The sequence below is a fragment of the Chrysemys picta genome, chromosome 4 (assembly GCF_011386835.1).
Source record: "Chrysemys picta bellii isolate R12L10 chromosome 4, ASM1138683v2, whole genome shotgun sequence".
Lineage (NCBI taxonomy): Eukaryota > Metazoa > Chordata > Testudines > Emydidae > Chrysemys > Chrysemys picta.
This window is the reverse complement of record NC_088794.1, coordinates 147,684,697-147,711,268: the sequence shown is the minus strand read 5'-3', so window position 1 is coordinate 147,711,268 and position 26,572 is coordinate 147,684,697. Positions and strand designations below refer to the sequence as shown.

The 26,572-nt window shown below is 41.7% G+C and overlaps 1 protein-coding gene across 2 annotated transcripts; it reads left to right on the top strand.

Annotated features, from left to right (window-relative positions):
• Positions 1-26,083, top strand: STYX (serine/threonine/tyrosine interacting protein). 2 transcript variants are annotated; one of them, XM_005290227.5, is made up of 11 exons: positions 1-197; positions 16,424-16,456; positions 17,510-17,563; positions 19,440-19,537; positions 20,339-20,399; positions 22,137-22,173; positions 22,753-22,792; positions 22,880-22,930; positions 23,775-23,847; positions 24,323-24,416; positions 25,585-26,083. In XM_005290227.5, the coding sequence occupies exons 1-11, from the start codon at positions 141-143 to the stop codon at positions 25,656-25,658; spliced, it is 672 nt and encodes a 223-aa protein (XP_005290284.1). In that variant the 5' UTR covers positions 1-140; the 3' UTR covers positions 25,659-26,083. The 2 variants fall into 2 exon arrangements, with proteins under 2 accessions (XP_005290284.1, XP_042697302.1); XM_042841368.2 differs by lacking the exon at positions 16,424-16,456.
• Positions 26,084-26,572: the final 489 nt, after the last annotated feature.

The window sequence follows — 26,572 nt, the reverse complement described above, 5'->3', positions numbered from 1 at the left end:
GGCGGCCGCGGGAGGGAAGCAGCATGGCGGCCGGGTGCGAGCCGCTGAGCGCGCCGCCGCCTTCCCCTCCTGCCGCGCCCGTGGCGGGGCCCGCGGGCCCGTTGCCCGAGTAGCCAGCGCCGCCCGGAGCTCGCCCGGCCATGGAGCTCGCCCGCCCGGCCTTCCCGGCGCTGCCGCAGGCCAAGGAGGACTCCGAGGTGAGCGGCCCGGCCGCGCGCTCGGGCCTGGGGACGGGGCGTCCGCTCCCGCGCAGCGCTCCCGCTCCGCCTGAGGGGCCCGAGCGCCGCGGGATCGGGGCCCCCTCCCCGCCCCACCGGCCTGCCCCGCGGCCCTACCGCCGCCCCACTCGCGAGACATCCCCCCTTCATCGCGGGGGCCCTCCTGCCCCCGGGGGGGGCGTGACCCCCATCCTCTTCCTTCCCCTTGGGACCTCTGCTGAGCCCCCTGCCCCATACAGGGGCGCTGGGACCACTAGTAGAGTGGGGGTGCTGACCCATTGAACCCCCTCCAGCCAGGGGGTGCGGCAGTCCCCACAGGTGCCTAGGGACCCTCCCTCCCGTGCCTCCTAGTGATCGCCTTCGCTAAGGGTCACTTCTGATCCCTCTGCTGCATAAACCTGCCCACAAGGTCCTACCTGCCCGCAGGTGACTATGGCAGCACCCCGGCCCCACTAGGCACCCACCTCGTACCCCAGCCTGCCACTGAACATAGCGTCCTCTCCCCTCTGTTGGGATCAGGGGGACTTTCCTCCTCTCCTGCCATCTGCCCCTGCCTGTAAGGTTGCCCCTGTTTTGATAGTGCGCTGCCGGACAATTGCCTGCTACCTCACTTCTTAGACATTGAGGGGAATGGGTCACCTGGAAATCCCCCCTCCAGGTGTGTGGAATTTACTGATTGAGAGACACTCGAAACAATTTGGAGCACTGGGTGTTCCTTTGTTGAGGAAATATTTTTAGTATTCAAGAGCTGGGACTGCCCCGCAGTTTAAGACAGGTGGCAATATCGGCTAAGGCAAAACTACTCCCTGTGTGGTGTCAAAAGAGCAAGGTCGGTTTGGGGTTTGATTTCTGAACGTGGCTTAAATCTGTAATGCCAGACTTGGGTACGGGTAATGTGTTTTCATATGTTGCAAAGGCACAATTTCCCCCTTTTTGATAATGTCATATGGGTAGGGCCCTACCAAATTCACAGTCCATTTTGGTCAATTACAGAGTCATGGGATTTTAAAGATTGTAAATTTCATGATTTCAGATATTTAAATCTGAAATTTCATGGTGTTACAACTGTAGGGCTCCTGACCCAAAAGAGGGTGGTTGGGGGAGGTTGCATGGTTATTGTAGGGGGTCCCGGTATTGCCACTATTACTCCGGTGCCGCTGGTGTCAGCGCTGCCTTCAGAGCTGGGTGATGATAGAGCGGTGCCTGCTGGCCGAGAGGCCAGTCCTGAAGGCAGCACTAGCAGCAGCGCAGAACTCAGGCTGGCATGTTATTGTATTGCCACCCCGACTTCTGCGCTGCTGCCTTCGAAGTTGGACCCTCGCCACTCTCTGGCCACACAGCTCTGAAGGCAGCAGCACAGAAGTAAGGGCGAAATGTATGGTATTGCCGCCCTTACTTCTGCACTGCTGCTGGCAGAGTGCTACCTTCAGAGCTGGTTGCCTAGCTAGCAGCTACCATTCTCTGGCCACTCAGCTCTGAAGGCCACGCAGAAATAAGGGTGGCAATACCATGCCCCCCCCTACAATAATCTTGCAATCCCTCCCCCCACAACCATCTTTTGGATCAGGACCCCCAGTTTGAGAAACACTAGTCTCCCCTGTGAAATCTGTATAAAAGTACACAAAAGACCAGATTTCACGGTCTGTGACACGTTTTTCATGGCTGCGAAATTTGTAGGGCCCTACATATGGGGAACACAAAATGCCACTGCGTTTATGGTTGGATGTGGATAGGGTCTGAAATCATGACCGTTTTATAAATTGCTGCATACTTCACAGATGCTAGAAATTACTACATCAGTATTGGTGGGAATTATTGTTGATTGCTTGTTTTGTGTTATGGTAAGCTATTTGCAATACCTAATTTATTACATATATTTTCTTGTTTTGGTACTATTTCTTTAATGCCCTTTCCCTACTAGGTCTGGTAACTGTCTAAAATTTTAGACACATTCTCAAACACAAATATAATATAGTTTGTATCTGAACTCAAGTTACAAGTTGTGTTTGCAACTGACTGCAGGTAGTCAGTAGTATAGCTGTTTGTTTAAACAAGATATCTGCCCACTTTGGAGCACCCATGCATGCTACCTACAGCTGTGTCCAGAAATAGTTAACCAGAATTGTGTGTGTTTGACATTTTAAACCTCAATTTTAGCTAGCATAGTTTGAAAGGACACTGGGTAAACCGATTTTGAAAATAAATATCATTGCTAATGTTACAGCTATTTTAGTTAAAACTGAAATTATAAATCTATTTTACTTCTCACTGTTTGCATTTTTCAGTGTAGATAATGAAAACAGACTAATCCCTCATAGTTCTCATACATTAACATAATGCCGTAATGTTAGGGCTGTAAATGTGACAGGAAAAAAGTTGGAAATATTTTTTAAATTGTGAAAACACTTCTATTGATCACAGGTCTTGTAAATGTTTTTACAAAATGTAAGTTGTGTCTAACTTGCATCCCTTCAATCCCCATTTGTGGGGAGGCGTAACGACTGTAATACCACCGATGTTAGAAAATATTTGTATAAAAGTAAAGCAAACTGACAAGGAGCAACCTTAAAAATCACTTGTGATGCTATAAAGTCCAGTGCTTAAAATATGCTTTGGAAAACCAAATGAAGTAAATTAAATTTGTCCAGTCCACAAAAACAAAACAATTCAGTGAAAGCTGAAACTTCGTCTCTTATACACTGCCACAAGAAGGTAGATTAGTACAAGTAGTATAACAATACACCGCTTTTGAGACTCCTGTAATACTTAAAACTAGTGTGATAGATTAAGTAACCATAAAATATCACAGTTTAAAAATGATCAAGAATGTTGGGAATGTCATCTGATAGGAGCATCAGTAGCATCACCCTGACTCTCAGCGGGTACTACTTTCTGTAATGTAAAAGTTCCTATTCTAGTTCATTTCTCTCTGTATAATATCCAAGAGTGAAAATCAACAGGTAAGTTTTCTGGTAAACAATTTATTTGGGACGACCCTTTCAGGCTGCATGTTGCAGCCACTAGCCTTGGAGAAAGATGCCTTTCAGAGCTCATCACTGCCATCCTTCAATCAGCGAGAATGGGGTTCTCAACCTTTTGCTTTCTGAGCCTCCTCCCTCCCCCCCCAACATGCTATAAAAACTCCATGGCCCAATTGTGCCCAAGAACTGGTTTTCTGCATAGAAAAGCCAGGGCCAGCAACCAGGGCAGTTGCCTGGGACTCCATGCCACAGGGGGCTCCGTGAAGGTGCATTGCTTAGGCTTCAGCTGTAGCCACAGGGGTTTCAGTCCCATGTGGTGGAGCTTTGGCTGTTTGCCCTGGGCCCAGCAAGTCTAATGCTGGCCCTGCTTGGTGGACTCCCTGAAATCTGCTCATGCCCCTCCCCGGGATCCCTGGTTGAGAACCACTGAGCTAGGCGGCTTGCATTGAGAAACACAAGGCAGCATTTACCCCTACCTGCTGGGGTGAGGTTAAGTTCATCATGGCTCAGCAGCATTTGTAGTCTGCTACCTTCTCAGGGACAGGAACTTGTGATTGGGTCTCCCATATGAGCACACAGAGCCATTCCTGGGATGGCTCACGTTTTCTCATTTTTCTTTGTATTTACTTTAATTGAATGAATTTAGTGCTCATGCAAAGGAGGAGCTCAATCACAGTCTCCAGGTAGACACAATGTAGGCAGGCAGGTGCTGTCATCCAGCTTCTGCCGCACCTCTCTGCCAGCATACATCAGTCCTGGCTTGCTTTATCTCCACTGTTCCGTGCTGAGGCACCGACTGCAGTAAGCTAAATTGTGCAATGTTGTGACATGAGCTAATAAGGTCTCGGATGAGATCACTTCTTTATTGTTTTCCATGTGCACTCTGATTAGATTTTGAACCCATATTTCCAGCTCACAGCGCCATTGAAGTTCCTATCGAGAATGTGTTTATCTCTATTTTGTACATCTTGATGCATACTAGAAATATATCACAGTTCTGGCAAAGCGCATCTGGTAGATGCTGTGAATGTGTGTTAACAATTATAAGCATTTGTTTTATTATGGATCAATAATATTGAACATGTCAAAGCCTTTTGAATAATGATTTTACATGCTCCAAAATAATTTTAAACCTTAAACTCTCATGCTCTTTCAAACCCCATCCCCCCAAACCCCATGTAATTAGTCTACATCTTATAATTATTGCTTGCCAAATTTCATTAAAAACTGCAGAAGATACACACGGGGAAAAAATGGTATAACTGTTTCTACATTCCTGTCCATAAAGGTACATTGTAAAGTACGTTAGGTCCAAAGTTCAGCCTCCTTTAACAGTTTGATTATTACTGCTTTAAACTCTTAAAACTTTTTGGCGAAAACCCTCTGCTCAGATGCTGAGAAATTAAAATAAAAAACACCCATTTAGGAGCTACATTTTGTACTCATGTTCCCTCTGCTAGCTCTACAGCAGTAATTAATACACTGTTCCCCAGAACCAGGGTGTAATAACTGATGTTGATGAATAAAGGAAGGAATAAATAAAGAAAAATCGTAATTTCGAGAGACAGATAATCGGTGTTTGCCAGAAATGTAGAAAAAAGCAGTATCTATGTAATTGAAACAATGCAGACCCTTAAACATGCTTGCAGTGGTAATCACTGCTAAAATATTTTAGTTTGAAGAAAAAAAGAGTTAAGGATTTAAAATTTCCATTTTGTAGTCTTAATTTGTAGAATTTGGATTATAGTTCAGTATTTGGATGCAGGTGCCTAAAGTAAACATTCTTAATGTGGAGGTCAGTCTCTTGGTACAGTGGCTCTCAACCTTTCCAGACTACTGTACCCGTTTCAGGAGTCTGATTTGTCTTGCGTACTCCCAAGCTTCACCTGACTTAAAAACTACTTGCTTACAAAATCAGACATAAAAATACAATAGTGTCACCGCACACTAGTACTGAAAAATTGCTTACTTTCTAATTTTTACCATATAATTATAACATAAATCAATTGGAATATAAATATTGTACTTACATTTCAGTGTATCCTATAAAGCGGTATAAGCAAGTCATTATCGGTATGAAATTTTAGTTTGTACTGACTTCGTTAGTGCTTTTTATGTAGCCTGTTGTAAAACTAGGCAAATATCTAGATGAGTTGATGTACCCCATGGAAGACCTCTGCATATCCCCACCTAACCTGGGTGAGAACCATTGCCTTGGTCTATTTTGCATACTAGTTATTGCCTAAGGGCTGGTCCACACTAACCCCCCAGTTTGAACTAAGATACGCAACTTCAGTTACGTGAATAACGTAGCTGAAGTCGAAGTACCTTAGTTCGAACTACAAAGTACTTACCGCGGGTCCACACGCGGCAGGCAGGCTCCCCCGTCGACTCCGCGTACTCCTCTCGCAGAGCAGGAGTACCAGCATCGATGGCGAGCACTTCCGGGATCGATTTATCGCGTCTAGACAAGTCGCGATAAATCGATCCCAGAAGATCGATTGCTTACCGCCAAACCTGGATGTAAGTATAGATGTACCCTTAGTCTATTATATTATTCCATATAAAAATAATTGGGAGGACTCATTTTGTTTGGCAAACGTTCATAGCAACACTAATTTTGTGTCAGTTGTCTGTGGTTTAAAACTTTGTAATCTGTCTGTTTTACCCAGATGAATTACAACTATTCTGTGTAAACATTTAAAAATCTAAGAAAAACTGGGAACATTTTCTTAAGCTTTCACTTTTACATGAGCTGTAGATTACTGTAAAATGAAACCCAACAAAACCCATCTTAATACAAATTTTAATACCTGATGGTCTGTGGGCACTTTAACAGAATTTTTTTTTTTTTTTTTTTTTTTAATTTTTAAATGTATGATCAACATACCCAAATAAAAATCAGACCGGGAAAAGGCTTTTAAAAAAATGCTGCACAATGCTAACAAATGATACAAATTAAAAAGAAAACAAATCTTGAGCCTAATTTTGTAGGATGTCACCAAAATACATATGTCAAAGGGGGAGCATTTCACATCTGTAGAAGCTTGATAGTCCTCTCATCTGTGGTGATTAGTTTAGACCACTGGTCTCCAAACTTTTTATGCCAAAATCACTTTTTGAATCTAAGAGCAACCCAGGATCTATCCCGCCCTTTCCCCAAAGCCCCGCCCTGCTCACTCCATTCCACCCCCCATCCTCCCCCATTGCTCATTCTCCCCCACCCTCACTCACTTTCACTGGGCTGGGGTAGGGGGTTGGGTATGGGCTGGGCTGGGGCTGAAGGGTTCACAGTGTGTGCGGGAGCTCTGGGCTGAGTCTGGGGCAGGGGTTTGGGGTGCAGGAGAGGGTGAGGGATCTAAGCTCTAGGATGGAGTTTGGGTGCAGGGGGGGCTCCAGGCTGGGGCGGAGTGTTGGGATACAGGGTGCTGGCTCTGGGAGGGGGGTCAGGGCTGGGGCAGGGGATTGGGATGCAGGAGGAGGTATGGGGTGCTGGCTGGGGGGGTCAGGGCTGGGGTACAGGAGGGGGTATGGGGTGCTGGCTCTGGGAGGGGGCTGAGGGTAGAGTTTGGGGTGCAGGAGGGGGTATGGGGTACTGGCTCCAGGAGATGGCTCAGGGCTGGGGATTGAGGTGTGGCCTCTCACCAGGCAGCACTGACCTCCCTCGGCTCCTGGTCGGCAGCGGGTGCAGCAAGGCTAAGGCAGGCTCCCTACCTACACCGGCCCCACACTGCTCCTGAAAGGGGCCAACACGCTCCTGCTGCCCCTGGGGGGAAGGCCAGGGGGCACGTGGCTCTGTACTCTGCCCCACTCTGCAAGCACTGCCCCTGCAGCTCTCCCGGCCAATGGGAGCCGTGGGGACAGTGCTTGCAGACAGGAGCAGAGCATGAAGGGAGACCCCTGCCTGCAGGGCCACGCTGGCCGCCTCTGGGGGCAGCGTGGGGCAAGAGTCGGCAGTGAGCCTGCCTTAGCAGCAGCCACACTGTGCCACCAGAGATCGCAATGGACTTGGGAGATCCTCTAGGATTGACCAGTTGGTGACCACTGGTTTAGTTTAGACCCTGCACCTGTGTGGAGCTCTATTGAAGTCAGTGGGAATCCCAACAGACACAGCGGTTTACTTGCATGCAGCGGCTTCCAGGAGCATGGCCTAATCTGAAAAGTGATTGTAAAAATGACATTGTGAGGCTCCATGTTTATTATCTCATTACTGTCCAAATCGATATGCTCAGTTTACAAGAGGTGCATTTTCTAACTACAGTCCAGCAAACTCAACCTTTTTCCTAATTTGGTGTAAATAAAAACAGTTTGAAACAATCTTAGTAAAAAATCCCTTCCCCGGTGCCAGTTGCAAATGTGTTCACTTCCTTAATATTTGTGGTGTTCTCCTACTAGATCTTCATGGGTTCTCATAGTCATCCAGACAACAGAGTAGGCAAGACCTCTATTTTCATCCTGTTTAAAAAACCAAAAATTCTACTCTGATTATCTTACGTGCCTAACAGTGAGAGGCAGCACTCTGCCTTCACCCTCCATCATCTGTTATAGAATATTGCATTGATGTAATCTAGTGGTTCTGAGTTAGTGTTTGTAAATTGTTATGGGATTTCTTCCAGACTAATACAACAAGGTGGAGGAAATAGCGCACAAAACAAAGTATTTTGTTCTTGCCATCTTTCCTTCCCTTATGTACGTTTCTCCATTTTCTTTGTAGTTTCCTTTGTCTTAATTTTCTTTGTTTACTCTTTTCCTGTTTCTTGAAAGAACAAGCTCGCACGCTAGCATACTTTCTCTTTCCTATTTGTGTTCCCTCTTTCTCTTCGGTTATCTTCACCTGTTTCTGTTCTGTCTGCTGCCCCATGAATTTCCCTGTTGTTTTGCCTTGTTTTCCTATCCAATCCCCATTGTCTTCGTAGTCAATTAACTTGCGTCCCACCTCTGCTTTGGGATTCACTCTGTATTTTCAAAGGTTAAAATATTTGTATGGTTTATATGCCGCACTGGAGAAGTACTCCGCAAAAATAGTTGATATATCTACAAAAAACAAACTATTAGAAGCTTATTGTCAAATGCAGCTTCCCCACCCCATCTCTGTGGATGTGCCTTACTCAGCTGTGCATGGATGCACTAGTTTAACCACTCCTTAGAAAGATTTCTGTGGGAGTTGTGTTCAACACCTTCTCTTGCCCAGTTCCATTCCGTATAGACAGCCTATTTGTATCTGCTTGGTATTACCCTAGAGCAGCTCCTGTTTGTGGCTACTAAGAATTTCAATCCCTGGTAGGAAATGGAGATTAAAGAAGCACATTTTACAGTGATAGGAAAGGTGGTTGTCAGTAATATTCATACCTTTCTCTTGAATATATTTTCAGCAGCCTAACTGTGTATATCTGATGAATAGCAAAACTAAGAATCAGACTAGATGAAATTCATACAATTGGATGTTCAATCATCACTTTATTAATGCATTTTATGGCCTTTTGACAGTTGTATTTTGCACTCTTATTTAGAAGTGCCATCAGTACAACCAATTTAAGTTTTATATATGGCCCTTAATGCACAATATCACAATGTGTTATGGAGAAAGTGATTAGCTAATGAGAGAAGGAAGGTTTCAAGATAAGTACCCCGGGGAAAGAATTAAAGGATGTAAGTGAACAACCATGGAGAGTTGTGGTGTGAGGACAAGATGCTAAAACTGTCAGAACAGACTAATAGTAGAAAATGAAATGAGGGAATTAGGGCAAAGTAAATGAAGGACTTTGAATGGCAGGAGGGAAACCTGGATTTGGAGGGAGAGAGGAAATTGAGAACTGTGGTTCTGCAGAGGGATGATTGTTTCCTACTTTGAGCACCACAGCAACCTAGTTAAAACATCCTGGACATGTAGAAGTTCAGAAAATTGGGATGTAGAAAGACTGTCAGAGGAAATTTCAGTAATTAAGGGGAGTCGCGAGGTTGGGAATTAAGATCTCTGGAGAAGTAGAGTCAAAGTAAAGATGGATTCTTGCTACAGTATAAAGGTAGTTCTAAAGAAGCTTATAGAGAAGTGAGATGTGGGAGGAAAAAGATTTGGGCCCAGATCCACAAAGGGACTTAGGTGCCTAAATTCTAGTTTTTAGGAACTACTGCAATCCTCAGCTGCCACCTGTAGGTGCCTAAACTCACACCAAACATTTTTGCTTTAAAGTTCCTCTAGGTGCCTAAATTTCTGCCTTTGGGGATGAACAGTACTGCCTCAGGCTGGAGATAGGCAACCTGTGTAATCCCCCGTGCGAACCTCAAACCAGCTGAACTTCAGCATTGCCCTTCCTATCTTGCCTGTGGGGCCCAATCAAGTATGCGTGCTCAGAGCACACCTACCCCACACAAACCAGCCAGGACATCAGAGGAGGCCTCCCTCATAACCTTCAGTCCATTGGCTAGGGTACTCACCTGGCATGTGGGTGACCCCAATTGAGTTCCCGTCTCTGCCTGATGAGGTGACGGAATTTGAATAGGGGTTCCCCACCTCTTATGTGAGTGCCGTAACCACTGGATTGTGGGATATTCTGATGTGGCGCTCTGAATCTCTCGAAGCTCTCAATTTTTTATTCAATAATTATTCATAGGGCCAGAGAGAGAGTGAGAATGACTCCATAGTCCAGTAGGTAGGGCACTCCCCTGAAAGTTCAAACCTCACTCTTCAGGTAAAGAAGGGAAGTAAACTGACGTCTCCCACATCCTGGGTGAGTACCTCCTAACCAGTGAGCAAAAGGTTAAAAAGGAGTCTGCCATCTCCTTCCCACAACCATTTTGTGTGGAGTAGGCTTGTGCCGCTGCTGCTCTGGAAAGAAATGGTGTAGGCACCTGACTGCAGGAGAGGTTTCCTGGCTGTGAATTGCAAGAAGAGAGAGATGTCTCGCTTGCAGAATGGACTTGGGCACCTAAGTCTGAGAGAGAAGTGAGGCTTAGGACACATCCCTCTCATTGGCATCTCCCATTGGCTAGCTTAGGTGGGCAGCTGCCTAGCATCTTGCCTTGTGTGCATCCTTTTCTTAGGCATCTATCTCTCCCATGTGTGGTATAGGGAGCGTTGCAGTGACTTATGTACTTTTTGGATCCCTAGGTCATGATATCAAGGATAAATTGAGATGGTAGCAATGGAGTCAGACTTTGGTGGAGCAGGGGGACTTCCCCTAGTGGCCCATATGCACCATACTTATAGTCAAAATAAGACGAGTTGGTTACGTTTTAGAATGTGGACAGGACAAGACTTAACCCTCTTCTGTAATTGGATTAAAGCCTTGGACATGCCCATCCCATCACAGACCCATCCACACTGCAAACTGTAACCTAGTCAGGGGGACAACTGTAATATAACCAGATTTTCTGACTTGGGTTGTAGTTATAGTGCTTGATGGACCTTGGGACACTTATTTAGTCTCCAGAGATCCAGTAGTACGAGGTTACTGTATAGCCAGGGGATAGAAGGATCAAAGTAAATTCAGCAGAATGTATGATTGCATACTTTCTGCATAAAAGTGAGACTTAAGCTAGCAATGACACAGGCGAAGGAGAAAGATCAACCAAGGGTAAGAGCAAAATCTTGGAGTACTTCTAAACTTCTTACAAGAAATGAAAAAAGTTTAGATAAGAGGATGCTGAAGATGGATTCTTGTTTGGGGAGCAATCAATATTGCCACACAGAGATCCAGTAGGATAAGTAGAGGGATCTGTCCTGAGAGGTGAGGGATGTCATCAACCAGCTGGAGAAGACCCCTGTCTCAGTATGGTGAAAGGCTCAGAAGTCTAGAAGGGGTCAAGGAGATTTCACTGAGTTGTTGTAAAATAACCATTATTCACAGCAGTAAAGGCTTCTCAAAAGGGGATGAGGAGTGGTTCTGTGTGGCAGGGAGAGAGCCTTTGCAGGTGGGAGTGACTGATGGCAGTGATATAAGGGGGAAAGGTAGGGGCTTGAGGCAACAGGTGAAGTTCAAAGGGGGATCTAATAGGTGTTCTTCATAAAAGAGAGAGATGCAAGATGACATTTTCTGCTAACACTACATCATTTCATAAACTTACACATACATAATCCACAAGGTCATAAATTTTATTAAACTAGTATTCCTAATTCTACAATTTGGCCAAACACGTTCCTCACACAGGCAAAGAGAGTTTGTCCATCAGTTCTCCGGTTATTAATATTAAATATAGAAGTCAGTGTTCCAGCTTGTGTGTTAATAGCCATCCCTTGCTTCAGAACACCAGATTCTCTCTTGGTTAATGCTTAAATATAAAGTTGGCTTATTACATTACACACCAGGTTTTCCACCACTTTCTGGAGCTTGTGCCTCTCATCCAGAATACAAAGTGTTTCATAGGCCACCAGTGTTCCTAACCATAATCATGAGCAGGCACAATTTTTTGACTGCAACAGGACCAGAAAAGATTAATCTTTATGGATTTCTTGCTCCTCAGCCAGAACTGAGCTCCAGTAAAGACTGAATCACATGCAGTGTGGTTGTATGCGCTCGTAGGCCTTAGCTATCAAAGCAAACATTTACCATTTCAGTGACGTATTGTCACGGTGCATACGCATGTGTGAGTATTGGCACTTTTTCATACATGATGGTTTTTAATGGTGTATGTGCTGTTTAGTATAAGGTAAATCCAGGCAGACACCAGACACTGTTTAAAACTCCCTCACATTCTTCACTCTACACTGAGCCATTAACTGGGGTTCTTGGGGACACACGTGTGCAGGATTTATGTTGTGTATTCATTTTAGTTCTTTCACAACTCCTGAAAGTCCCCCTAGATTCTCTTTGAACAACTGTGCCTGTGAGCCACAATCCAGTTTGGGATAGCCGGTTATAGATGAACAATACCTCTTTGTTTGGCTTTTCTTCATCACCTTTTGCATGGCACTCTTCAGTTTGGTGATTTACAAACCATAGCTAGGAACGATTTCATCTGCTGCTGAGTTACATTCACTACTTGGGTATAATCTGCCACATGGTTAACAAAGCTTAGCAGTATTACTGTATCCAGTTGGCATGTCTTAGTAGAGTTTGTTTTCATAACAAAATTCCCACGTTCTGTCTGATCTGAGAGGAGATGCTTACTATTGTTTGTCTGCTCGGTATCTCAGGCAGTATGCAAAGAGCATTGTCACTCTGGAGAAAATACTGATGATGGGATGAATTCCTTGGTGTGAGACATCTGCCAGGGCTTAATCTAGACAAAGATATTTTCATATACTTTCTATACAGCAACTGAATAATCTTGTATTGTTGAGTGCAAAAGCCTTGAAAAACTATCATTAAACCACCAGAATAATAATTGCATTTTATTTTAGAATCTTCTAGTAACTAATCATGTGCTTTTGGGTAAAGGAAGCACTTAATCTGAGAGAGCATCTTTCTGATACCTACTGTCCAAAAGCGATACCAGTGGAGAATGGCTTTTGTACCCAGGGTGGATAAAAATCAATGATTTAAAAAATAATAATAAAAAAATCAGATTTTTTATTTAAATTGGATTTTTCTGATAAAATGCTTTTTGAGGAAAAAACCTATCTAAAGGTAGTTTTAATTAAGATACCTTATAGCTCAAAGGCAGAGAGTCCTGTGGCACCTTTAAGACTAAGGCCTTGGCTACACTCAGGACTTCACAGTGCTGCCTCGGCCACCAGCGCTGTATGTACTCGACCTCTCCAAGGGGAGTAGCTTGCAGTGCTGCGAGCAAGCGTGCAGCGCTGCAGGCACTGATTACACTGACACTTTACAGCGCTGTACTCACTGCGGTCAGGGGGGGTGTTTTTTCACACCCCTGAGCGCAGCAAATTGCAGCGCTGTACAGCGCCAGTGTAGCCAAGGCCTAACAGATTTTTACAGATCCAGACTAACGCGGCTACCCTCGAATAGCTCAAAGATGCTGTTGAAGAAAAAAATCAAGAATACATAACGTTGTTTTAGTTAAATAAAACAGTTTAAATGTCTGTTTGGTGGTGATCTCCTCCTAATACAGCATGGCAAGAAAATCCTCCAAATATTAATGACTAATCTGTTGAATTGGAGATAATTCACCTCCCCAAATGACTTCATAAATATCTGCTTCAATTACTGTTGGTAAATGAAATAATCAAACAATCATTCATTTTCTGATATAGTTGTAAAACTAATCTGAAAAGTTTTCAAAATAAATCACTTCAAAAATGTATAGTGTGTCCCTTCTAAAAATGAAACCTTCATCTATCTCTGAATTGTGAAGAATATGTATAACCAACAAGAATGCACTTTTATGTAGAAATCCGTGATTAAATAGAGTCTTCCTGACTAGTGATTTAAATCAAATCCTCCCTGTTTGTACCCGTAAGACTTTCCAAAGACATTGGAGACTGATGTCTGGAGAGCACATGGAGACATTTTTCTCCATCAGAATACCTTCAGGTCATCCCTAATTTTCTTTCCCTGGACTGTGTATGGCTAATTGCTGCCTGCTTTTTTTTGCACAACTACATTTTCTGCCGCAGGATTTGGCCCCTATTATGATTTGTGCCTGCTTTCTTGTTTATGCTCTGTTTAAGTACTTCCACAAAAAAGTGTTTTTTTGTCCCTAAGAAAAGAAAATTAGAAAGCAGTAGGACTCAGTCTTGCCTAAATATAACTGATTGTATATTTAATGTTGTAATCCTTTAGACCAAACTTCTAACAAGGGTATGCACTCTCAGTATGCATTTTCACCATATTTTAAATTAAGACTATATCTTGTAAACTTAACAATACAAGGCAACCAAACAAACAGTGTTTATCAAAACGCACAAGTGTGTTTGTACAACAGGTTCCCAGGACACCAAGAGCATACATAAATCATAGGCCTTGTCTATATGGATAGTTAGACCAAAGGGAAAGCCTTTGTGGATGTTCTCATTTTGGTTTCATTCAGGTTTATTTCCGATTAGCTTAAATTGATTACAAACAGGTTTAAATTAAACTGAGATAAGAATACACAGAGGGCTTTCACTGGTTTAACTAAACTAGGGCAAATTTGTGTGTGGGCAAATTTAAAAAAGGGGAGGTTCTTTTCAATCTGCCTAGATATCAAAGGAAAGATATTGGTTATCATCAATATGTCCACACTTTCACACACTTTTAACTATCCAAAGTACTATAATAAACTCTCTCCAAATTCCATTTCCAAACAAATATAAGACTAGTACAATCAGTGAGGCAAGACTTAGAAAGCCGTAAGACTCGTTTTCTTTTCCTAGGGACAAAGCCCATCTTTTTGTGTAAATAAGAAATCCTTAAGCTGATCACCAATTGTTCAAAACAAAGGACACAAGCAACTAAAAATCACATTTCTCTCATACAATTTACCTTCTATTACAAGTAATGCATGATTAGTGTAACTGGAAGATAACTTTTAAAAGTTAACTAATGTATTTACTTTGTGCATTTGGCAGTGTTTTCTGTGTAATCAATTTCACTGCAATCCATTTTCTGTGTTTGTGTAGTTTTTTCACACAGTAATAGAGAGAATTTTTCTTAAAATGTGGTTCCATATTTTAATTTGAATTGAACTTTCCTCAAATGCTGTCCCAGATTCAATTCTGCAATCCAGAGGCTTAGGGAACATTTTTTACTCTGATACCAAAATCCCATATAATCCTACTAAATATCATTTAGTCAGTAAAGCCTCACTGAGTACCTATTTTTGTTTTAAGACATGTATCTAAATGAGGGAAGTGATATATTACGATGTTAACAGTATTTATGGCTTCCTCAAATTCCTGGAATTGGCCATACTGTGATTTTGGGACCTGAAGCTACTACTCCCACTTCTGAAATCTAGGGGTTACATTCCATAATTCATTCCTTGCAATATAAACTGCTACTGTAACCCTGACACTTCAAGTCACAGTCAGCAGTTGTCCAATAAGTATGTTTTTATATAACCTCTTAATTTTCTAAGGGGATGGTGGGAAGGGAAAAAGGGATATCAGCAGAGCCCTGGAAGGGCAAATGGGAAGAATTCATATAAATTTAACAACGGAACTATTAATGCTTCTGTGGAAGGCGGATTGAGGAAAGCTTATGTAAATACACACGCACTGTGGAAAACTAAGCAGGTGTGCTTATCACCCTGATCTCTTTGCATATATGTTTTATTCTTTTGCCCTCCCCCCATTGCCTTTTTAGATTGTAAATTCTTTTTGTTGGTAGAATACCTACCATAAGGGGGCCTTGATCCTAATTGGGCCCTAAAGTATTAACCAGTAACTGGAGGAGAGCAGGAGATAATTAACATGGGATAGGGAATGAATGAGTGAACAGCAGGAAGGGGTAGTGGATTGTCAGGGAGGAAACAAATAGGAGTGGGACAGACTGTGTTTATAGGTTGTAAACCTCAGCTCTGGCAGTTGTTCTGTAAGGTGCCAAAAAAAACCAAACAAAAAAAAAAACCCGCGTGGGCATTTGGAATGCTGGTTCTAGCATCTAGAATGTGCAGGTGGATTGAGGGGATGGTACAAAATGAGCCAAGGCAGGCTGCTCTGTAGTGGACCTTGCACTGGCCACAAAAACACTTTGAAGGGATTGTGATGGTGCAGGAATCGGACATGCTAACTAATAGGAATATTCAGGTCCTTCTGGCTTGATGCAGGGAGGTGTGCATACAAACCCATCCAATCGTCTAGGATAAAGAAAAATAGAAATGACTTTTTTGTGACTTACCAGTACTCTGCAGTGGAATTGGCAAACTGTGTTAATATAAAATAAGTTTCTGGAATTGTCAAAGCTAATATCAGGTGATGGATTATATGGTGTTACTTGCAAGATTTCTGTTGATGCGTACCTTTGCCTATGCAATAGCCATAGAAACATCACCTTTACCAGAATTTTGTATCCCCCAGGGCTAATGCAGAAAACTGTTTAGAGACAGGTTAGGCTTGATCCACTCATCATGAAAAGTTTGAATTTCACTGTTCCCTTTGGTTGGAATTCTGCTAGTGAGTCCAACAACTTTCTTTGCTCTGATGGTTCATTTTGACCCAAGATGCATTTAGTAGCAGATTATGAAATGCCAGGCAGCTGGCTTAATTTAGAAAATCCATATTCCAGCAATCGGACTATTTCACAATGCGCTTGTTTGTTTTGGTTGCTAGCTTTTTTTTTTTGCACATTCCCTATTGTGTGCGTGTGTGTATGTGTATATATATATTTATTTTATTTTTTAAAGGATTGGACCTATCCCATGAGACGAGAGATGCAGGTATGACACTTTAATTTGTTCATTGGAGCCAAAACCCAGTGGCTCATTCAGTAAGTACGTGGCGTTGCCAAATGAAAGACTTGACTTCGCAGGCTGGCAGTATTCCTGCAGATATGCCTCCCGGGGGAGGGTGCATGCTACATTGTTCTTGAATTCCCCACCCCTAGTGGTTAGCATAGAGTAGTTACAGTATGTAGCAGGAGGATGCTAGCAATCTCTTTTGCTGGACGTGTTGTGTTCTATTGGAGGTTTAAGTATGAAGGAAGGGATTTTTTTTTAATGGGGGAAGCGGAATGAGGAGAGAAGAGTGGACAGTCTAGAATAAAGGGTGACTGGGATCAGTGTTGCAAACATAAAGTTAAAAAACACTATTCATTGGGAATCTTGGACTCTCTCCCAATACCTGAAATATACAGTATTTTGCCTTCATGTACGTGTTAGAGCCTGGGAATTACAAATAGACTAGAACTTTGCTTCTGACTTAAATTCATTCAGAAGCAGGTGTTCTCCAATAGCAGCCTTTGGGGAACTTAAGTGTTAGTACATGACCTTTCAGCCAAATCCTTGCATAAAATAAAGATCTTCAGACATGCCTGAAAGTGAGATTGAATGGAGGGGGGATAACTGGATACAAATTAATCATTTGTTACTAACTGTCATATAAAGTGAAATGACTTATTGCATATGTAAACTGCACATAAGTGAGCTTTTGGAATACCTAAGATAACTTGCCTTCACCCCAGCTCACAATTCCACTGAAACCCACTATTTAAAAAAGGGCTGGATAAGGTGTGGCAATCTAACGAACTTTGTCCATATAAAGGATTTAATTTCTCTTTCAAAAATAAGAGTCTCTTCTTATGGATCACATTTCTCTTACTTTGCAAAACCTTTTTTCCTAGCCCTGTTATAAATGACGCTTGATAACATGTCCCTCACAACATGATAAATTACTTATTTCCATGGCCACAGTTGGAGCTGAGAGCCCAATGCATTTTTAACTACGTTTTTTGAGTTGATGTTTAATGTTGTTGTTTTTTTTTCCCCCTGTAGGAAATTTTACCTGGGTTATTTTTAGGCCCATATTCTTCAGCTATGAAAAGCAAGGTATGGTTTTCAGAATCTTCTCCTCTAAGTAAAGTTCTAGCAAAATTGCTCTTGGCACATTGTTAACATCGTTATTGTGAAAAAGTAAATTGCAGACAGTTAATATTTACACAACTCTCTGAAGTCTTTCATATGAGCTCAGTATAAAGGACACAAGGTAAATGAGGGAATATCTTTTATTGGACCATCTTCTACTTTTGAGCTACACAGAGCTCTTCCTCGGGTCTGGGGAAAGTACTCGGGGGATACGCCTACACAGCAAAGAAACACCTGCGGCTGGCCCGTGCTATCTGACTCAGGCTTCTGGGCTCAGGCTGGAGTCTACACAGCAATGAAACAGCCCCTCACAGGGCAGCTGCAGGTGTTTCTTTGCTGTGTGGATACCCCCAGTGTCACAGCTAAATACGTGGTCGAACAGATAGATTAGCATATAGTCTAAGAGGGACCGTTAACGGTCCACTTCACCTTGAATGGTCCCTTAGCATATATTCTATCTGTTCCACCTTGTATTTAGCTGTGACATTGAGTACCTTTCCCAGACCCGAGGAGGAGCCTGTGTAGTTTGAAAGCTTGTCTCTCTCGCCAACAGAAATTGGTCCAATAAGATATTACCTCACCCACCTTGTCCCTCTAATACCCTGGGACCAACACGGCTACAACAACTCAGTACGAATGACGTATTGTCCATTTCTTTTATTACCTGCTATGGTTTGTCAGATTTGCAAACTCAAAAAACTTGTTCACTCGGGCAGGATGAAGGTAATCTGGGGCTATAGGAACATTATGACATGAGGTTCCCTGGCCTGTGCCGTGATCCCACTCGTCCCAGAGCAGTGAGTCTTGGAATTGGCATCCCATTCTGATACATGGGGCAGTTCAATTCACACCTTTCAGCTGTTATTTCAAGCTGTCTGCAGACTCAGGTAGACACTTTTGTATCTGGTGCACCCAGTTCATGTTTGAGTTTTCCTTGACAATCATGAGAGCACAAAGCTTATTTTGAAACAAATGAAAGCTGAGTCTCATGTAATCACATGCCTAGGATGTTAACTCCTGAAGTCAGACCCTGAACTCCGCTACAGTGATTGATTCACTTGCCTCTGCCATATACTACTACCCTACTCACTCCAGACAAAAGAATCTGTAATACTAGATTGTATAAACAAGTATTCAGTGACTTCCCCTAAAGGTGATGAGCATTTATCAGTGATTTCACCATAATTAACAAAATCTGAGTTTATAGATTGTGGCAAGCAGATATTTCTGTGAATGCTCCTTTGTACTTTGTTCAGAAAATGGATATTGGGCCATTGACAGTTATTTCTCTGTTAGTGTTATAACCATAAATCAGATCAGTCAATATAATATTTATGTAGTGTGAACTAAGATAAGTGGCAGGGGTTCTGTTTGAACATATCTCAGAGGCAGAGAAAAGGTTTGCAAAATTACATTATATAGTTTAGAAATATCACTTCTCACCTGTTACGGACTGGTTCCATCAAGATTCAGTGTTAGCAGTAATATTACCACATGGCACGTGAACTTGAGAGAGATTTCAGAGAAGTTGAAGGGTGTGCTGGGGGTGGGGAAACCATTTTTTAAATCCCCTCTCTGCTGGGTGCTTTTTTATCCCTGCTGCTAGGAGCATTCTTCATATAACCCTACATTTGATAAAACAGTTCTCTTTATCTGAATATTTGGAGGTCTAGTCTTAAATGTATTAACTTTTCATATACTTGCCTGATAACCCCAATCTAACATTTCACATTGATCATAATTTAAGGATAGTGTTATTTTTTATTATAACTCTAAATATGCTACAATAAAAAACATATCTGTTCTTCAAAAATGTTATCTAAATTCTTATCTTTTGCAGCTACCTATACTTCAGAAACATGGAATAACCCATGTAATATGCATACGGCAAAATATTGAAGCAAATTTTATTAAACCAAACTTCCAACAATTATTTAGGTAAGAAATTAACATAACAGCATTCTGAAAAATAAAACCATATTGAAGATCTTATTTTGAAAAGCTATGCTTTAATTATATTGAATGGGATTTTTAAAGGTGTTTTCCTTATTGCTAGCATGGTCCTCTCAAGTAATCGTGTTATGTTTATATTGTTTGAAAAATGTCTCACTAAAATAAACAAGCTTGTGTCAGATAATCTCGACAATGAGTATTTGTCCCACCACGCCACAAAATACTTTGTGGTATGCCAGACAAACACTCAGAGTCTCCAACTGTCTTCCAATTACTGATCTGTCAGTTCTGGGTATAGTTTGTTTAAGTAAGTTGAAACCCTGCTGCAATAACTGATTCAAAGACAATATATGCAGTCTTTTTGTGGCATACAGGGCCCCCAGAAGAGAGTTCAGGTACAATTTAACATCTTGAGAATACTGGGAATATGGAATAGCTGTTCAGCTGCATTATATATAAATTCATACCCAGCTTGGTTCTCTGCATCTTTGATTCCTAAGGGGTTTCGCACTGCATTTTGGATCTCATCCTTCCAGCTGAGAACTGGATAGGATCCTTCAGATTCAGTCAGAACCTTTTCACGGCCTACAAGGGTGCTACTTTCCCTGTAGTCCTGGAAATGAGACAGGAAAATGAGGCTAGGTCTTTTATATGGCATTGTACAACTTCTTATGCACTTTTCTGAATGACATTGTTGCAAAGCTATCTTCCAGATTTACTGTACCCATTAAAGAAAAGGCAATATATAATACTGTTGTGTGCTCACAGTAACTGTTTTAATTTCAGGTATTTAGTCTTGGATATTGCAGATAATCCAGTTGAAAATATAATACGATTTTTCCCTATGGTAAGTATTTTGATCAGTCAGTTTGAGTGGATTGTGAATGGAGCAGTTCATAGTCAGATTTTCCAAAGTGACTAGTAATTTTGGGTGTTGCAGTTTTTCAGTGCCTAACTTGAAACATCTTATAAACATCTGCGGAATTGGGACAATGATACTGACCTCCTCTGTAAAGCACTTTAAGATCTGCTGATGAATAGTACTATATAAGAGAGAGGTGGTGGTATTATTATTTTATTATTCGTGCTTGATTTTCAGTGGGTGCTCATCACTTTCTGGAAAGCAGGCCCATTTAAGGTATCCCAACTTGTGTACCCAGAATTACTAGATATTTTGGAAAACCTTGGTTTCTAAGAATCAGCCCTATAATTTTTTCCTTACAGCAAATGTTAGTACACGTCAGTTTAAAAAAATGAAAGGAAACTGGATGGTGCAGAATTTCAATTCGTTTTCTGGAAGCATATCGTAATCTACTTAAAAGGCAATTTTCATAATAAAAAAATTCATTTTAATACCTAGTTACACTCTAGAACATTAAACAGGAAAATGTGGTTAAAGAAATGCTGAGCCTCAATTTGTACACTTTGGGTTGTTTTTGAGAGAATTGAAGCATTTTATGAGAATTCCCCCCAAATTAAGTTGGGGGAGAGGGAAATCACATCTGGCCTTGCATCTTACAATAGTCCCAGTGTTTCCATAGTGTGGACCACATAAGTCTGTTTCCTGGGGCCACCTCCTTCCTAATCATTAATCCATATTTGATCACAGAGCAGTGTGCTGACGTGGATGGTAACACGGTAGAGGTGTGTACTTTCAACAGTCAAACGCAGTAACACTTTGTCCCCTCTCTTTGAGGGGAAAATCATTCACTTTTTGTTCATTTCCTCTACTCGCCTCACTCTTCAATGTACTACTCTGCAGCTACTTGCCTTCTCCCCATTCCCCTGCCCATGCTGCCGCGCTGCCTGGTCCTTTTTCTGCCCTGTTCCTTGTAACTGTTTTACCCTGGATATGCCTTTCCTACCCATGGCGGTAGAGAGTCAGGATGGCTCTTGTTTGCTCTCCTATGTAGCAGTGACCCAAAAAAGAGATGTCTCATTTCCAGCTGCATATGAAGGTTACTGGGCTCTTTTATGCAGTGAAGAGACTAGAGCTTGAACAGCAGCTGGAGCCAGCGCTATTTGGTGACCCAGAGAGCTCTTTAGACCACGCAGCCCATGTTGTAGGTTGATTAATAGAAACCTACAAAATAGATTTGAAAAGGTGGCTTTTTACAGTAGATATACCGACAGCAATGTGATTCTTCGTAAGTACTTTATTGTGACCAGATTATATTTGTGTTGGGTATTTTGCTTTTCATCTGTTCATTTCTGGATAGCATAGGCTGTTTGCATTGAATTGTCATGAAGTATCTTGGGGTCATGTTGGGATTATAAATAACAAACTTGGTTTGTGGTAATGCTTAACTAAAATGTGTTTAATTTCTGATAATTAAAAACTTTTCTTTCTATCTCAAAATTCTCATTATAAAGCCCCTAATTTGTATGTAGAACAGTTAAGTGACATATTAGCATGTCAGAATCTTGACTCTTTACATACTAACTAATGATGTTCGGTGTGAAAACTCTTCAGTTTTTAAATGTAAAAACTCTTCAGTTTTTAAATGTAAAAATGGTGTTAGTATTTACAGCTCTAGTTGGAACTGCGTGTCTTCATGTAACCAACTCACTCTTTTCCCTATAGACGAAAGAATTTATTGATGGAAGTTTACAAACTGGAGGTAAACTTGAATTCACTTTTTCTTTGATTTACCTAATATCCTAATAGTTGTTACAAAGCTTTAAAAATCCACTTGCTTAGTTGTGTGTATCTGGACATAAATATTTGTAACTGTCAAGTACCGAAGTGGGGATTTCCCAAATGTTTGGGTTTGTTGGCTGACTGGTGCTTGTCATTTTGCATGCTCATGAACCTGGTAGTGGAACTAGTCTTAACATTACATTTTAATATAAGCCCAATACAAACTATTCTCCTTCCCTTCCCCCCAAACTTGGATAACCAATCTATTCCTAGAGCAGTCTGTACACTGCAGATTTGATTGTGTTCTGGAAACTAATACAAATTCATATGCTATGGGTTTTGTTTTTAAATGTAGGGCCTCGCTCCTATACTAGGATCCACGCTAACAGGATCCCGGTTAGTGATCTAGAGTGAAGTAAAACAAAATTTGTAAGACGCTAACCTATTACTCTTTAGAAAATACCTTGCTGTTGCATAGATGTGGTTAAGGTGAAAAGCTGGTAAACTTGGGAGAGAATAATTTTTACCCATCTGTACAAGTAATTCTCTCTCTTCTCAGGAAAAGTTCTTGTCCATGGAAATGCAGGGATTTCTAGAAGGTAGGAACCTTTCCCTTTTTTCTTTTGTTTTTATATGCAGTATGGTGTGGGGTTTTTTTTCTTTCTAAATAGTTTGTTTCTTTTCAGTGCTGCCTTAGTTATTGCATACATTATGGAAACATTTGGGGTGAAGTACAGGTAAGAACAGTACATTTAAACTGAGTTGTAATTTAGTTATCTGTAGAAATTGAAATAAGTTTAATTTAAAAAATACTTATGGGACATTGGTCCATTTGCAGTTTAGGATAACTGCTGCCTTCCCAACCAAGTACTTAGTTGTAAATGTAAAGTAATGATTTAACTTTGAAAATTCTTTATAATATTACTCAGGGATGTACACCCTGTGGGTTCAGGGCTTAAGCCAGTTTTTAACTCTTGGGGATTGAGAGGAGACTTTTCCCTTTGGGCAGATTATCCCCTGATTGCCTGCTGCAGGGTTGTTTTCAGCTTCCTCTGAAGCAGTTGGAGACAGGATACTGGACTAGATGGACCACTAGTCTGATCCAGTGTAGCAATGCCCATGTTCTTGCCTGCTGTAATAGTCCCTTGGGGCCTTTGCCACCCAGTGCAGTTTAGAGATGCTGTGCCTTGAGACCAACCTTGTGGCCCTAGGCAAGGGGGAGCCTAAAGGTATTCAATAAAATATAAAAAATAGGTCTCTCTTATATATAAAATCTCATAGAACTGGAAGGGACCCAAAAGGTCATTGAGTCCAGCCACCTGCCTTCACTAGCAGGACCAAATACTGATTTTGCCCCAGCTCCCTAAGTGGCCCCCTCAAGGATTGAACTCACAACCCTGGGTTTAGCAGGCCAATGCTCAAACCACTGAGCTATCCCTCCCCCCCAAAGCCAACTCCTACACCCCCAAGCTAGTTTAGGTACAGAAGGGCTAGTTCTAATGGGCTTTTAAAGAAAAATGTTTCGGTAGCAATAGATTGGTGTAGCTAGAGATGACTACAGAGATCTTTTTTCTCGTTAAGGGATGCATTTACTTATGTTCAAGAAAGAAGATTCTGTATTAATCCTAATGCTGGATTTGTCCATCAACTTCAGGTAACATTTTTTCCTGATTATAACTTAAAGCACGTGGCTTCCTTTCCAGCCAGTTATGTATATACTTATGCAACTAAAAATCAATGTTTCTCAAGTGATTTAAAATTAAACTAATTAGTATGTTTGTTGGCATACTCTGACACTCATTTATCTGGAACTATGGGGGGTGGAGGAGAAGAGAGCTGTCACTTTAATCAGTTACCAGAATCAAACTTTGAAAAAAGCAAGTTCGGACATGAGTAAAGAAATGAAAATCTGTTGTTTCATAGTAATTAACCCAAGAAAGAAAAAATGGGGCTAACAAGATGGATGTGTTCCAATAAGCTTAACTCGTTGTTTACTAAATGTCTTCATTCCCATAAACCCTTCTCTGACCTTTGCCCTACGCAGCTTTCTCTCTAACTTAGTCCTGTGTCTCCTTACTTTGCAAAGGGCCATGCATACCCAGTAGCAATATGTCCTTATTTTTTTTTAGGAATATGAAGCCATCTATCTAGCAAAATTAACTATCCAGATGATGTCACCACTGCAGCTGGAGAGATCACTCTCTGTCCCACCTGGTACTACAGGTGAGAAGTCTCTTCTGTTCTGTGTAACTACTCTCTCCTTTCCTAAGGACAGTGATGTGGCTTGGTTTTGTGAAGTGATTTCCATTGGCAACAATGGTCAGGCTTACTTGTGCAGTGCATCTGTTTCTCTCTGGGTGGAAAATGACTTCAATTGGTATATAGGGGTTACTTGCAATCTTGTGTTTAGGATGGAGTATTCAAAATGCGCCACTTCCCCGATATGCTGGAGAAAGGCTGGCTTTGTGGCAAGCATCCCCAGAACCTGCTGAAAGCTCTGAGCTACATGGAGATCCAGACTGGGGAGGCAGCCAATAATCAGAGCATATTCCATGCCTAAAGCTAAGGCAGATCTGCTTGGAAGGGAGGATTTTATTGTGTTTCAATTGAGAGAGCTGGGAACTTTTAAAATGTTACCTTCAGTTTCCCTCCCTCATGTTGTCCCAACAGCGGTCTCTGGTCAGGCAAGGAGCACATGCTGTGATGACAAAAGGGTGAGGCTTTAATAGCCCACGCCCACTGCACATACTCAGATATGATTTCTCAGTTGCTTAGGCCTGGTCTATACTGCGGGGGGATAACATAGCTGAAGTTGACGTACTTAGATCGACTTACCGCGGTGTCTTCACCACAGTGAGTTGACTGCTGCCATTCCCCCGTCTACTCCGCCTGCCCCTCTCACAGCGGTGGAGTACAGGAGTTGACGGGAGAGCGCTCGGGAATCGATTTAGCGCGTCTAGACTAGACGCGATAAATCAACCCCTGCTGGATCGATCGCTGCCCGCCGATCCGGCGGGTAGTGTAGACCTACCCTTAATTCTTTAACTTATCCTTTAATAAAGACTGAATTTGAGCTGCTTGCTGTAGCCATGTCCGGTAACAAAGTGCACTTGGAATGTTTCACAGTGGAAAAAGTGTTGCCTTTGTTACATCTCCTATAACCCAAATGGCTGAACATTTGAGGTGCGGGGGGAGGACGACTAGTCAGAGACCAAGAACGGAAAGCTTCACCCCACAAGGTGAAAGTTTTGGAAGGTTGAGTATGTGCAGATTTGAGTTTCTAATGCAAACTGTCTTGGGATCTTAATCCTAGTAGGTGCTTATAACAACTGACTTCTTAAAGCATATTCTCTAATCTTTTTTTTTTTTTTTTTTTTTTTCCCCTTTTTAGGAAGTTTGAAGCGAACACATGAGGATGAGGACGAATTTGGAAATATGCAAGTGGCAGCAGCACAGAATGGGTGACGTAGGGCACCACTATTCATAGAGATTGTGAATTCCTGCACGCGGAAGTGAAGAAAACTAGAAAAGATAAATTAACACAAAACAATGAACACACCCGAGCTTCTTTTCAAATACATGTTGCTTCCAGATGTAAATCTGCCTCTGCAACACACTAAGCAACATTTTAATATGTTGGACTTCTTGAATGAATAGATGGCACTGATTGTTTTACTCCTTTTTTACACTTTACAGTTTTATTCTATACCAAGATTTTTGGACTTGCAAAGAGGTATTATTGCAATAATGCACTTTTCATACTTGAAATTTCTTTATTTGTATGATATAAAGTTATTACTTTAAACAAAATGCAAGCTGGGGGGATTTGTTTATAAAGTTATTTGTGTAATTTATAACAAGAGACTTTAGTAAAGAAACGTTTGCTAAAATTCACTGTGTTCTAAGTATATATTGCAACTTAGTTACTCCACTTTTGGAAACATACAAAAAGTGGAAATAGATCCCGTTTTTACAAACGTCCATATACCTTCTGCTGTTAGCAGTTGAAGCCTCCCCAATTATCTGAACAGCATTGACTCATTATCTTCACAATAAAACCCCATTATGTACCAATTTATCTTCAAATGCACTGGCTACGCTCTTGTTAGTCTTTGAGAAGAGGAAATCCTGATCTAGAAACCTCCATTAGTATGATGCAAGCTAATCTAATAACTGTATCTGGTTAGAGTAAATTATTAAATAAAAGGGTCATGTGTTAAACTAACCAACGGGGAAACCACCATCTCAACTTGATGTATACTAGGACTGAAATCTTTCTATTAGCAAGCAGGAATCAGTAAGTTTCAGACTAAGGTTTTGGCAAACTTAGTTGTTAAGTCAGGCAATAGTTGGTGTAACAAAATCAAAAATAGAACCAT